At 36.3% G+C, this 13,302-nt stretch overlaps 1 protein-coding gene across 12 annotated transcripts in view; it reads left to right on the top strand.

The window, feature by feature from the left end:
• The window catches only part of BAZ2B (bromodomain adjacent to zinc finger domain 2B), a 111,438-nt gene extending 99,413 nt beyond the window's left edge, over positions 1 to 12,025 (top strand). For 7 of the 12 annotated variants that reach the window (XM_054515373.1, XM_054515374.1, XM_054515375.1 and 4 more), the window contains 10 exons: positions 1,576 to 2,240; positions 2,745 to 3,021; positions 3,176 to 3,331; positions 3,804 to 3,964; positions 4,873 to 5,183; positions 5,569 to 5,704; positions 7,484 to 7,630; positions 8,340 to 8,602; positions 9,249 to 9,392; positions 10,563 to 12,025. In XM_054515373.1, coding sequence (XP_054371348.1) covers positions 1,576 to 2,240; positions 2,745 to 3,021; positions 3,176 to 3,331; positions 3,804 to 3,964; positions 4,873 to 5,183; positions 5,569 to 5,704; positions 7,484 to 7,630; positions 8,340 to 8,602; positions 9,249 to 9,392; positions 10,563 to 10,716 — 2,414 coding nt within the window. In that variant the 3' untranslated portion in view covers positions 10,717 to 12,025. The remainder of the gene's footprint in view (positions 1 to 1,575; positions 2,241 to 2,744; positions 3,022 to 3,175; positions 3,332 to 3,803; positions 3,965 to 4,872; positions 5,184 to 5,568; positions 5,705 to 7,483; positions 7,631 to 8,339; positions 8,603 to 9,248; positions 9,393 to 10,562) is intronic. The other 5 variants (XM_054515383.1, XM_054515382.1, XM_054515378.1 and 2 more) reach the window with 3 other exon arrangements.
• The last annotated feature ends 1,277 nt before the right edge of the window (positions 12,026 to 13,302 follow it).

Below are 13,302 nucleotides of genomic sequence, written 5' to 3'. Positions count from 1 at the left end.
TATGCTCTGTGTTAGGAACAGTTTTGCACAAGTAGCTGCATACAGAATGTGCTGCTTGCATTTCTTTGGTTTGCCATATTTCATTATATTTTAGCCTGATGAATTCCCAAACACTTTGGAAATGATACACAAAGAAGATAGTTTACATATACTTACCTGTCTTAAAATAGTAAAAAAACACACACAAACCAACCCACACAAAGTTTTAGCCAAGAGCTGTAGGGCAAACCTGTTTTTTAATGTTGTCTTAATGAAAGTTTAATCTCCCTGGAAAGGAAAACAGAGGTATTCTTATATTCTCACCTACCTGCTTTTCCCCTCAGCTCTTAGTTTGGCCTCTTTATGTAAATTCTACACTTTATCTATTTCTAATTCCGTAACCCTAAACCTTGGAAATAGGAGACATAAAGTCTTGAATGGTCTGTCCATTTAAACAAAACTTCTCTATCCCTTTTGTGTAGTCATTTTCATGTTTCTGCTGATACCTAAATTGTTTATATCTTGATACAGACCATAACTATGAACACATATTGGAGTTCTAATAGGAGGGGATGTAACTTTTTCGTAGAAATTACCGTTTTTCAGAAGCAAGTAAATATTTGTAGATGCGCTTGCCATGAACTGTAAGCTGTGTGCATATTTGTGATTATGTTATCTGATGAACATAAAATAAGGAGTTGGATTTTCTACCTCCTTCCCCTTATGCTAACAGTTCTCTATTTAAAAGCATTTTATACTTTTAAAGACCTTTTGTCTGAATTAGCAGTCAGTATAAGGGTAGAAGAGAAACGGTTAAGAAAGACTAGTAGTGCAGAGAAAAAAAAAGTCTTTTCCTTTCATAAAAGCTAGATTTTCAGATCTTTTGCACCTCCTATGTTTGAAGAAACTTTTTTTTTTTAACCAGCTTCTGCTTGCTGTACTTTAAATTGATTAGATATTAGCTGTCTGCTTAGTTGTGTGGAGTTCCAGTCATGCTGGGTGGCTCTTGAAAGAGAATTAAACTTCATAGACTGTTGATATTGTTGCACCATTAAAGTTGCTAATGATTTGTATTGAAAGAAGTAAAATGTTTAATGTTATTTCGGTATTTGGCGAATATTTTTGTAACAGGAATTTTGGTTCTCCGTTTTATAGTTGGCTGTGTGTTTATTGAAACAATCAGTTGCAAAAATAAACTTAGGGGTGAAAACATTGCACTCTCTTGATATCACCAGAGAAGCTTCTCGATGAGGCATGCAGGTTGGCAAAAATTTGTCCTGTTCACAGACTTTGCACTGGCAGACTGCTTCTGATGTAGTACTGGTTGAATCCAGTAGTGTGTTAGCCATGTTGAGGTGATTTTTCCTAGAGGTGTTTAGTAGTGTTTAAATCTGTATGCCTAGAAACTTGTTCCTTCTGCAAAGTGTGCTGTAAACTGAGAAGGGATTTCATTAATAGCAACAACAGCAAAGACATGGGAATCTAACATGTGTTGAGCCAAAAACAAAGCTATTTTTAATTCAAACTAGGATTATAAAAAGTTCATGAAAATAATTGATCTGTTACAGGTAATCTGTGTTTCTTGCACCTTTTTAGGTCTAGAAGAAATTGCAAAAGAAAAAGAGAAGTTAAAAAAGGAAGAAAGTATGCATATCAAAGAAGAAGAATTTGAATCAGAAGAAAAATTGCATTGCTTAGCTACAACTCACTGTGAGCAAAAGGAAAATCTGAAAGAAAAGGACAGCACTAACCTGTTTTTACAAAAGCCGGGGTCATTTTCAAAATTAAGCAAACTGTTAGAGGTAGCAAAAATGCCACCCGAGTCTGATACTATGTCCCCAAAACCTAACGGCAGTGCAGCAAATGGCTGCACATTATCTTACCCAAATAACTCAAAAAACTCTCTCTGCAGTCTTCAACCCCCTGCATCACAAAGCTCCATCGAGAAGCCTGAGTCTAATAATCTTTTCAGTCCTAATGCCAGTGGGACAGGAAAGTTTTACAGTTCTCCACTAATTCCAAATGATCAGTTGTTAAAGACTCTTACTGAGAAAAGCAGGCAGTGGTTCAGCCTGTTACCACGGGTGCCCTGTGATGACACTTCAGTCACCCATGTGGACACACCAGCTACTACAGCTCCACTCACTCCTCAGTCACATCCACCATCAAACTCACCGTCACCTGTTCCATCTCCTCTTCTGGGCTCAACCTCTGCACAGAGTCCCATGGGATTAAGTCCTTTTGCATTGTCACCGCTGCAGGTAAATAAATTAATTTTTTAATAGCTTGAATTTGCAGACTTTATTTGCGCAGGATGTCTGTTTATACAAATCATTTCACAGACCTGCAATCATTATATCTGCATTTCTTTATTTTTTTCTATTTCTAAATGTTAGTAACTAAATACAGAAATTTTATAATACTAGATTATGATGTATCGAGTAAGCCAATGTATGATTTTGTACATGCATTTCAGTAATTAATTTGGCTTTTAGAGTGTCGGCTACTGGTATTAAATGAAAAGCAAGTCAATACAAACTAGTTCTTGGAAGTGTAACACACCAAACCCTACCTTTAGAGGCTATTGTTTTTTAGCATTAACAGGGCCCTAATAAGTATTACATGTCAGTGTTACATTAGTTTTTCTGAAACTAACTGAAGTATTGAGTAAAGGCTTTCTTTGTGTTTTGAGTATTGTTTGACAAATAGCATCCTAATCATAATTCAGGTTTCTTGGTTATAGTAATGGTAGTTGTGCTTTGTAGCAGATGAAGACAGGACTACCTATAATGGGACTTCAGTTTTGTGGATGGCCTACAGGAGTTCTTACTTCAAATGTTCCATTTCCATCTCCTTTACCTGCTCTTGGATCAGGGCTGGGATTATCAGAAGTGAATGGTAACTCATTCTTGGCATCTAGTGTTCCTGCAAGTAAAAGTGAATCACCAGCACTACAAGCTGAAAAAATAGCTTCTGCCCCTTCTACAGCAGCTGAAGTAGCCAAGCCTGTAGATTATCCTAACCCAAAGCCTATACCAGAAGGTAAGTGTAATGCAACAGTAAGGTGATAATTTCTGCAGTGTCTCTATCATGTTACAAATGTTTTAATAATTTGCCTATTGATTTTCTAATCTGATCATGTGTGATCACATAAAAAAAGCACCTGCAAAGTGTTCATATGCTTGTCTTGATTTAGAAATGCAGTATGGATGGTGGAGGATTACTGATCCAGAGGACCTAAAATCTTTGCTTAAAGTGCTGCATCTCAGGGGAATAAGAGAAAAGGCCTTACAAAAGCAGATACAGAAACACATGGATTATATCACTCTGGCCTGCATCAAAAACAAGGATGGTATGTAGTTGATATTTATGTTACACATGGTGTTGGGGCACCAGACAACAGACATAGAACTCTCCTGGGGTATGTTTAGCAGGAGAGTTAAAGTAATGGTTGGAGAAAAAAGTTAAAGGTCTCCCCATCTGTAGCTGCATTTTCACCAGCCCTGTTCTGGAAACTTACTGTATTAGAGAAATGCCATGTAATGTAAATAGTTCTCGTGATATAAGTAACCTTCTTAAGCTTTGGTAACCTTCTGAAGCTCTTTCCATCTCTGTAACACTTGGCCTCTCCTTCCCCTTCTTGCCCTTAAATTGAAAGTTTGAAAGCATACAGAATTTGTTGTTCATATTGGGTATTTTAAGAATAGTATACTTTCACAACAGTTTTTCAGCATTTGACTGGAGTGACGGGTAAATCAGCTTGAATTTACCAGTGCAGTTGTAATGTTAATTAAAATAATAAAAATGTGATTCTCATAATACAGTTGCAATTATTGATATCAATGAAAATGAAGATAACCAGGTAACTCGGGATGTTGTGGAAAACTGGTCAGTAGAAGAGCAAGCTATGGAGATGGATCTTGCTGTTCTTCAGCAGGTGGAAGATCTAGAGAGGAGAGTTGCATCAGCTAGTTTACAAGTTAAGGTAAAACCAACTTTCAGTAAAATGTCTCTTTAAAATAAGTGGTATGAATTTAAAGCAGATAGCAGTCTTTGTGTATTGGTAAGTGCCTTCTTATTCCATCCTAATTGCCTACAAATGAAATAAATACACTGTGCAGTATCATGGAGATTTGTGTTTGAAACATTTTATTGCAGTTCAGTCTTCAGCTGAAGATGTTCAGAATGGCAGTTCCGGGAGAATGTTCTCCTACAGTGCAGTTCCATGTACATTTTGTTAACCTTCTCTGAATGCAAAGACCGTATTTCACAGAGACTGCTTAACTCTTGGGGGGTTGCCACAGTTCTGCCTGGTTTGTGTGATTTTTGCTGTTAATGCTTTCAGAAATGTCTACAAGTACATCAGAATAATTTGCTTGAGTATTGTAGAGCATGTAGAGCATGGAGAACATGTAATGGTTATGAGTGTGATAGAGTTAAGAATTCTCTGGATTTTGGAATTTTTCCAAGGTGGGTGTAAGGTTATCAAATTGCATATGTTTGGCTATAGTACAGGTGCAGTGTTTGGGATCTAGTTTTTGGCATGAGATGGATGTTAATTTCCTGTGTCCTGATACTGCCTCCCGAGCCTGATGAACAGGTAGACCTGTTCTGATGTTTCAGCCAAGAGAACAGGATACTTCACACTGGGATAAAAATGCAGACTGTTGCAGAAAGGTCCCTTCAGAAAGTCCAGTAATGCTTGTGTTTCTTGATTAATTATTTTAGTTTTCTGGATATTTTGGAAAATGTCTCTACAGATGGATTACAAGTAACCAAGATCTACTGGAAACAGCGCTTCAATTACTTAGTTTGATTCCATAAAACAGTTCCTCTGATTACACACTGAGTTAACAGCAACCAATAAATGCCCAAACCTTTCTATTGACATAGGGTTGGCTGTGTCCTGAACCTGCATCAGAGCGAGACGACTTGGTATATCGTGAACATAAGTCAGTTACTAGATTGCACAAGAAGCACGATGGAGATTGTGCTGGAGGCGGAGAAGGCAGTGCCAGCTCTCTAGAGCGGAGGAGTGACAACCCTCTAGATATAGCTGTAACCAGGCTCGCTGACTTGGAGCGGAACATAGAGCGAAGGTATCTGAAGAGCCCCTTAAGTACCACCATTCAGATCAAACTGGATAATGTGGGCACAGTTACTGTCCCTGCTCCTGCACCATCTATTAGTGGTGATGGTGACGGGTAGGTTATTGAGATTAACTTGAAAAATTATTGTGCTTCTTTGCTAATTGGAGCCTATTTTCTTATTGCCTGTTATCTATGTACTTTCTTGTATGTCTGTGATCCATACGGATCATCTTATTCTGCATGGTGCTTTGTAAAGAATTTTTTGTTATGTTTGTTAATATTCTTGCAAAGTTATCTTACATTTAACTGGTTGTGACTAAGCTTTGAGGCACGTAGCCACAGTCTGTGCACTACATCAAATTTAGTTGCTTAAACCTTATACTTATTGGCTGTGTATGTTTTGTCATTGCTTGGCTTTCGGTGTGATAATGATTGTCTCATATTTAAACATGAACAAACACAGGCGTGACCTACTTAATTTGCTTGTATTTTAATGCAGAGCTGAAGAGGATATTGCTCCAGGGCTAAGGGTGTGGAGAAGGGCATTGTCAGAAGCACGCAGTGCTGCCCAGGTAGCTCTGTGCATTCAGCAGTTACAGAAATCCATAGCATGGGAAAAATCCATTATGAAAGTTGTAAGTATCTAAACTGTTTTTGCTATATCCTGTGTTCCAACTTCAGACATTTTAAGTTAATGTATTTCTTATTACTTCACATAAAACCTCACAAAGTTAAACTGTACATTGTGCACAGATGAATAAGCCTAATGGAAAAGATTGTCCCTTGATTGCCAAATTCAGCATCCTGAACTTGCTAAGATAGAAAGCTCTTGTAAATGGTTACATTATTTAAGATGGTAATTATTCTTTGATGAGGACATAGAGGTAAAAGTCATCTTGCTCCATCTGATGAAATATACTCGTTCTAATGGAGTGCTTCTAACCTCACCCGTGACACAAGTTTTATGGAGGTTCAACATCATATATCCTTCATTAAGGATTTCATTTTTCAGAAAGTTGAGATGCTCCAAATATGCAGGTTCTTTGCATGCAGAGTTCTCACAACTGAACATACAAATTAGTGTGTGAAGAGACAAGCTGAAATATCTGTTTCCATGTACACTCAGCAGGTCAATCTGTGTCAACTACATATATAAAAAAAGCACACGAAGGGGATATGTCAAAATTTCAAGGACCTCTGAACCTCAAATTCCTGAGCACAAAACTTATTACTACAGCAGTAGTGACTATGATGTGATCAAGTATGATCAGTGTTGTGTAGAGGGTGGCAAAAGTGATTCTTCCATTTGTGGTCCTTTTCCTAATTTTTTAATTTCTGTCACTCCTATATAAATTCTAATTACATCTGGACAATTAAAGGATGATTTAAATAAAGGCTGTAATGTCAGGCTGTACTTTTGAGTTTATATAGCTGTTAGCTTTAAGCAATAGCTTTAGTGCAAAACGCTTATGAATTTGGTAAGAGCACCTGAAAAGGCATTGGAACGTTTCAACATGAAGTAATATATTATTCAGAAAAAAATTTATCCCTCTCAATTTCATTTAAATATTCTTTGCATACACAGTTGGTTAGAGCAGGGTGCTCATAACACCAAGGTCACTGATTCAGTCCCTGTATGGCCATTCACTGAAGAGGTGGACTTGATGATCCTCATGCATTCCTTTCAACTCAGAGTATTCTGTGATACCAATAAGCGTTCTGCTGTATGTTTAAACATACTGGTGTATGTTTAATATGTTTAATCATGTATTTGGTGAAAATATTTGAAGATTTTTTAAGTTCGTGAAAAATATGTCTAAAAAGAAGGTAAATAGCAAAATCACACAATGTATTTAAGAAAATTGGCGGTCCTTTAGATACTTGTAAGTTAGTGTGAATTTTAGGAAGTGCTGGGATCATTTGTTTTGCTTTACTGCATTTGTTCATGGTTGCCCTTAGATAAGATCCTACCAATTATTATGTGGGAATGCCCTTGTAAAGTATAAATTGTCTTTATTAAATAACAATGTTCATACACAGTATGGGCATAAATGAAGAGAAGATTTCTGAGATAGTATGTTTGGGCCAAGAGGTTTTGATAGGTGTACCTTTACTTCTCACTGACATTAATGAATTATAAAAAGTGCTCATCTTTTTTTGTGCTCTAGAGACACTGGTCTTATAATAAATAAATTGCTTTTTAAAGATGTTCCCCAAATGTAGCCTTTAATTTAGTTCCTTACATACTCCACATATTCTTCTATGGATATGAGCATTAGCAGAATCTGACTGAAGTAAAATGAAAGCATTTTTGAGAGTGAATTTACATGTTTGAAAGAGAAGGGTAATTTAGGTATCATTTATGCGTTTCAAATTTTAAAAATTGAATTAAACCCATTTTTCATCAATTACAGTACTGCCAAATTTGTCGAAAGGGAGATAATGAGGAACTGCTTCTCCTTTGTGATGGCTGTGATAAAGGCTGTCACACCTACTGCCACAGACCCAAGATCAGCACTATCCCAGATGGGGACTGGTTCTGTCCTGCCTGCATAGCAAAGGTAACACTCCTGTCAGGATGGAGGGGCTGGAGCAAGTGACTGGTTTATTATATGTGGTAGAGTTACAGGTCGACCAGTGCTTTTTTCAGTGAAAATAATGGTCTGGATATTTTATGGGGAGCTCTCATTAAATTATGAAATTAGTAGTTTTATTTAACTTGTATTTTAGTAGCAGTAAAGGCTACAGTTTTATTTGTTCTAAACTATGGGCTTTTAAATGTAAGTAGGTCAGAATTTTCATGCTTATTCAATGCCATATTTTTTAATTTCTTTTTTAAAATTTATTCAGTATTTGTCTTTGAAATTTCATCATTAAGTGTTGACAGACCAATGTGTCAGGTTCTATCTCAAAAGAAAAATCAGAAAAAAACTTCGTGATTTTTTTTTTTGTATGTTTGTATCAGTCATGTAGCAATGGACTAATGTTTGTCTAAAAGTATGCCAACTTGGTTGTTAGGAGGTATTGTTGTACTAATTTGAATGCCAAGTGCTTTTGTATTGTCACAAGTTGAGAGTCTAGGTCATGAGTACCAGGAATTTCTGCAGCCTTATTTGTCTTCAGAGAAGAGCAAAAAGTGAATTATCTCTAATATTAAATATTTAATTTGTTTTGGTGCTTCTGTTTCTGATCTTCATTATTGTCTATCAGTGATAACAGAGGTTTCTGTAATTTCTAGGTTATTACTTATTTCAGTTGTCTCTATTTTAGGCAAGTGGTCAAACCCTAAAGATAAAAAAACTTCAAATTAAAGGTAAAAAAAATAATGAACAAAAGAGAAGCAGGAAATTAGCAGGGGAAACAGAGGATGAAGACTCTGCAACTACAAGTGTTGCCTTAAAAAGAGGAAAAACAGACCCTAAAAAAAGAAAAATGGATGAAAATGTTTGTGTAAGCCAGTTAAAGCAAGAAACTTGCACTGCTGTTAAGAAACCTAAGAGAGATGGAGACTCCAAGGACCTGGCTATATGCAGGTAAAGTGTCAGATGCTAAATTTAGGGGTAAGTCTTACTGAAACAAGCAGTACTTGATCCTTTTTCTCTCTGTTCTGGGAAACAGGAATATTGTTCTTTGACAAATGTACTATACACGTTGTGTGTGTGTGTGTGTGTATTTACACCTACACACGTGTGTCTTCTGGGAGAAGAGCAGAGCCCAGCCCCAGCAGCAGTGGCACTGACACCTTTCTCAAGGGTATCAGAGACAATGTCTGCTTTGTCCAAACGGGCACACCTGAACCATCTGCTGTGGTAGCGTTGCTGCTCAGTCAAAAGGGACATTGTTCAGCCTTGTCACACTCCTGGAAAGTCAGTTTCAGCAGCCGGTTTGCAAATGGTTTACACTGAGGATCGTAGTTGCAGGACCGTGTTTTCTTTTGGAATGTTGGTCATTAGAATTTCATCTCACATAGGTCGCCTGGAGAGAACTTAATGCTGTATTAGTTACTTAGTTGTCTGTCTCTATGTACATTGTTCTCAGCCTTCAACAGGGTGCAGAATAAAGTTTTCCTTTTGTAAAATGAATAGTTTGGCAGTTCATAGGAATTCATGTAATAGTGAAAACACTGTGAATGTATGAATAAAATATAAAAATACTGATTCGAAACCTTATCTTATTTAGTATGATTCTCTCAGAATTGGAAACTCATGAAGATGCCTGGCCTTTCTTACTTCCTGTAAACTTGAAACTTGTTCCTGGTTATAAGAAAGTTATTAAAAAACCTATGGACTTTTCTACCATTAGAGACAAGCTAAGTAGTGGACAGTAAGTAAACCTATTGTAAATTGTACTTTACATTTTAAAAATATTTAAACACTGAAATACAATACATGTTTAAAATTAGCCAAACTATATTGTTCTGCTCTGACACATCTGTGATTACGTTTACAGTCAAAATAAAAATTCTTCATTGTATGCTTTTATCTTTGCCATATCCAAGTGAATTAGCATTTTGGATAGGAGAATGTGTGGAACTGGCTGAAAAACAATAAAACTACCAGGTCACATGCACCAAAACAATCAAAGGAACCTTTTTTCATGGAGACACCTTAGTGTTAGTGCGTGTCAGAGAGAACCAGCTGTGTAGGCTTTAAGCTTCTGGAGTCCCTGTAAATGATGTGGCTGTAGAGCGAAATGCCAGCTCTGTTGTAGGTAACACTCCTGTAATGGTGGTTAATCATTTCATAGTCCTAAAATTAAACTGCATGGATTCTTAAAAGAGAGGACCACACTTACATGCCTCTGTGTACCTACCTTCCCTCCTTGTTAGTATCCCTGTGCTCTAATGGATCTGTGAAGATGGACCCTCTGCAGTGTCTGTTTGCTCCACACAGCAACTTCCCTAGGATAGCACAAGGAGCGTTTTAACCTCTTCAGACTTTTTCTCCCATGAATATGAGGTTTAAATGCTCCCCATGTGCTCATATCACTAGACTTGTCACTTCTATTATTTTTAATAATTCCTATGAATATTAGAACACTCTTTGGGCCATTCAGGGGTATATTCAGGATAATAAAAAGAATTAGCAAAGACAGTGATCACAAGATTATTTGGGCAGCCTTTTTTTGCACACATTTGTTCCTCATTTAGATAAATTAAGCTCTGTTCAACATTTTGAAAGGACCCTGAATGCAAGAATAGATGCATAGATGAAAAACAGCCATAGCATTTTAGCTAGAAAGCTGTTTAAGGAGAGGGAGGAATTAATTTTCTAAAAGTTTGTTTTCGAGTACAGGCATGAAATTCTACCTTACAAAACTTGTGAGGAAAATAACAAAACAGTGACAAGAGAGTATTTCCTTTCACTGATGTTCATTTCCTTGTTAGAAATTCTAATTTAAATTCTAACTTAAATATTTTCTCATTTAGTTGAAATATTTTTCCTCTGTGATTCCCTGTGTTCCAAAAATCATTCACTTTTTTCTTCTTTTTAGGTACCCTAATCTTGAAGCATTTTCGCTGGATGTCAGGCTTGTTTTTGACAACTGTGAAACTTTCAATGAAGATGATTCTGACATAGGCAGGGCTGGCCATAACATGAGAAAATATTTTGAAAAAAAATGGACAGAGATTTTCAAAGTGAGCTGAAGCTACTAGGACTCTTTTTTTCTTTTCTTTTTTTTTTCCTTCTTTCAAATGAGGACTGATAAGACCAGCAATGTGAACTATATTTACATGGAAGTGCAAGGCACATACGTAACTAATTTTTTCCTTCAAAATATCACGGAGTTGTGATACTAGTTTTAAAGGCTTCACTCCTACAGCAACCATGGCCCCTTGGTTATTGGTTTGTGTGTTTTAACAAACTAATTTAGGTAGAACAGGGAAGCACACCCAAAGAATTTCAAAGAAAGGGGTGTTATAGTGCAATAGCAATTTATCAAAACGCACTGAATATTCAACCACCAGAGCTCTACTTGGGGAAATGGTTCTCTTTTCCCTTTCAATAAATATCTATTTTTCATTTTTTTTACTTTGTAGTTTATTTTTTAGTGAATGTATTTAATTTTATGAATTATTTATGATTATACAGCATTCAGAATCTTCGTTTTCTGTGAAAAGGAAGAACTAGAAAATTGCTTTAAATATTGAAAATACAACAAGGAATGTTTTAAAATATAAAACAAAGCCAAGTAAAACTGTTTACACTGATGTGCTGTGAAGGCACTAAAAATTAAACTTTACTGTAGAGTTACAAGTACATTTATATATATGTTGCTGCATCACTTGTGTAGTTAAATTGTATTTCAAGACAGTGAAGAAAAATTGAGACATGTATATACTGTTCATTATTGTTTATATTAAGTCTTGTTTTAAATATGTATGATGTGTACATATTGTTTGCAGACATTATTGTTTATGCCTTAGGAGGATGGTAGCATTTTATTTTAGTCTTAAGGTAATTATAGCTCTATGGCTTGTACAGTAATTATCCTCTACCAACACTGTGGAGTCTCCTTAATCTTGGTAGTGCCTGCCTTTAAAACAGGGTGTAGGGGATATTAGTTTTCCATTTTTTCTATTTTGTTATATAATTTCAAGCCCCCACGGCCTCAAATCCGAGTATAATCATTATTTGTATCCATGTGGAAGAAAATTGTGACAATTTCCTACGCACACAGTATTTTTTCATAGAAACATTTCCTCCATTTGCCTTGTCACAGAATAACAAACGAAGACATTTGTAACCACTGTGTTTTATCTACTGTGTGTTGTGGTGGCCTGTTGGGGCAGATAGATCGGAATTTTTTTTGTACTAATGTAAGAGTACTTGAAGTTTTATTTAAAAGAAATGTTGTGGAAAGGTAGCATTCTTTTTCTTTTCCCTTTTTAGGAGTGTTATTTTTCACTAGTATGTGTGGCACGGATACAATAAAAGACTGTTTTGCAAACCAGATTTTCTTGACAATTTTAATACTTCAGGTCCTATGTACACAGGTTTTTTGGTTTGGGGTATTTTTTAGATAATATCTTGGGAGTCTTGCATTTAACATTGAGTTCTTTTTATGATGCATCTAATTCTCTTGGGCTTTTAACAGTAGTTCATAAGGAAGCAATTGCCAAGCAGTCAGAGAAGTTCCCTGCCTGTAAATAACGGAGGTGTGCAAGGTTGAGATCGCTGTCCTCACAGACATGGACGGCACGTGTTTGGTCATGTTCCTGACAACCGCTGTCCTTGTAAGGTTCTGTCCCTTCTTTGGCCTGTAGAAGGGCATTAATCATAATTCCTGCTCTGACTGACGAAAATACAGAAATTACAAACAGATATTGTGGAACTGCAATATCTGTAATTCTCTCAAAATAATGTTGGGGTGTTGGTTTTTGCTTTTAAACTAGGTCTGCCGTGTTTGAGTCTTAGTGCCTATTTTTGAATTAATGCTTCCATTGCTCTCCTCAGAATATCTTGTTCAGTAATATTTTCCTTTATTACAAAGTTCTGTTAGAATAATCTTTATTACTTTAAATAAAAAAACACATTTGGGTGTCAGACAGTCTTGCATGCTAACGTGAATTTCCACACTGACTGCTCTGTGCCTTTCCTTTTCATGACCTTTCTGAAGATTTCAGTAAAGAGGTTTGCTGACATGTACCAGAGATGTGAAGATTAATCAATGTTTTGAATTTATGATGGTAAGCTTGTAAGAAGATGTTATAAATATGCTTAGGTAATTGAGAAATCTAGTTCTTCAATGATTTTTTTTCAGATTTTGTGCTGGTTTATGCTTTCTTTGCAAAACTAGACCTGTTAGTTTTCTGAAATGTCAGACAGGTCACTAGCTACACTACATATAATATCTATAGTACAAGTTGCTTTTTTTTCAGCTTGTATCCCAAGTCAGCTGAACGGCCGGGAAGGTGGCAACATCTACTACTAGAGTGATGACAGTGAGACAAGCATCACCTCTAACTTGACATGGCCAGCGTTATCACTTTCCTTGCTAACAGCCAGTGTCTTCATTTCTCTTGCAGTAAAATTAAATTTACAGGAAATACAATATTTGAATAGCCAGCTTGAGTCATGCATATGCCCTCATAGATCCATAGAAAAGAGCAGGGATTTAACCACTAGAAAAATGTTGGTAACGTTTCCTCTTTGCTAATTTTCTCTCCTGTTGATGTTTGTATGTTTTCTTTAGAGAAAAATTTTCCAGTGTGCTCTCATCCTTTCTGAAC

The sequence above is a fragment of the Molothrus ater genome, chromosome 7, assembly GCF_012460135.2.
Source record: "Molothrus ater isolate BHLD 08-10-18 breed brown headed cowbird chromosome 7, BPBGC_Mater_1.1, whole genome shotgun sequence".
NCBI classification, from domain to species: domain Eukaryota; kingdom Metazoa; phylum Chordata; class Aves; order Passeriformes; family Icteridae; genus Molothrus; species Molothrus ater.
The sequence above is the reverse complement of the archived record's forward strand: the minus strand, read 5'-3'. Positions and strand labels throughout refer to the sequence as shown.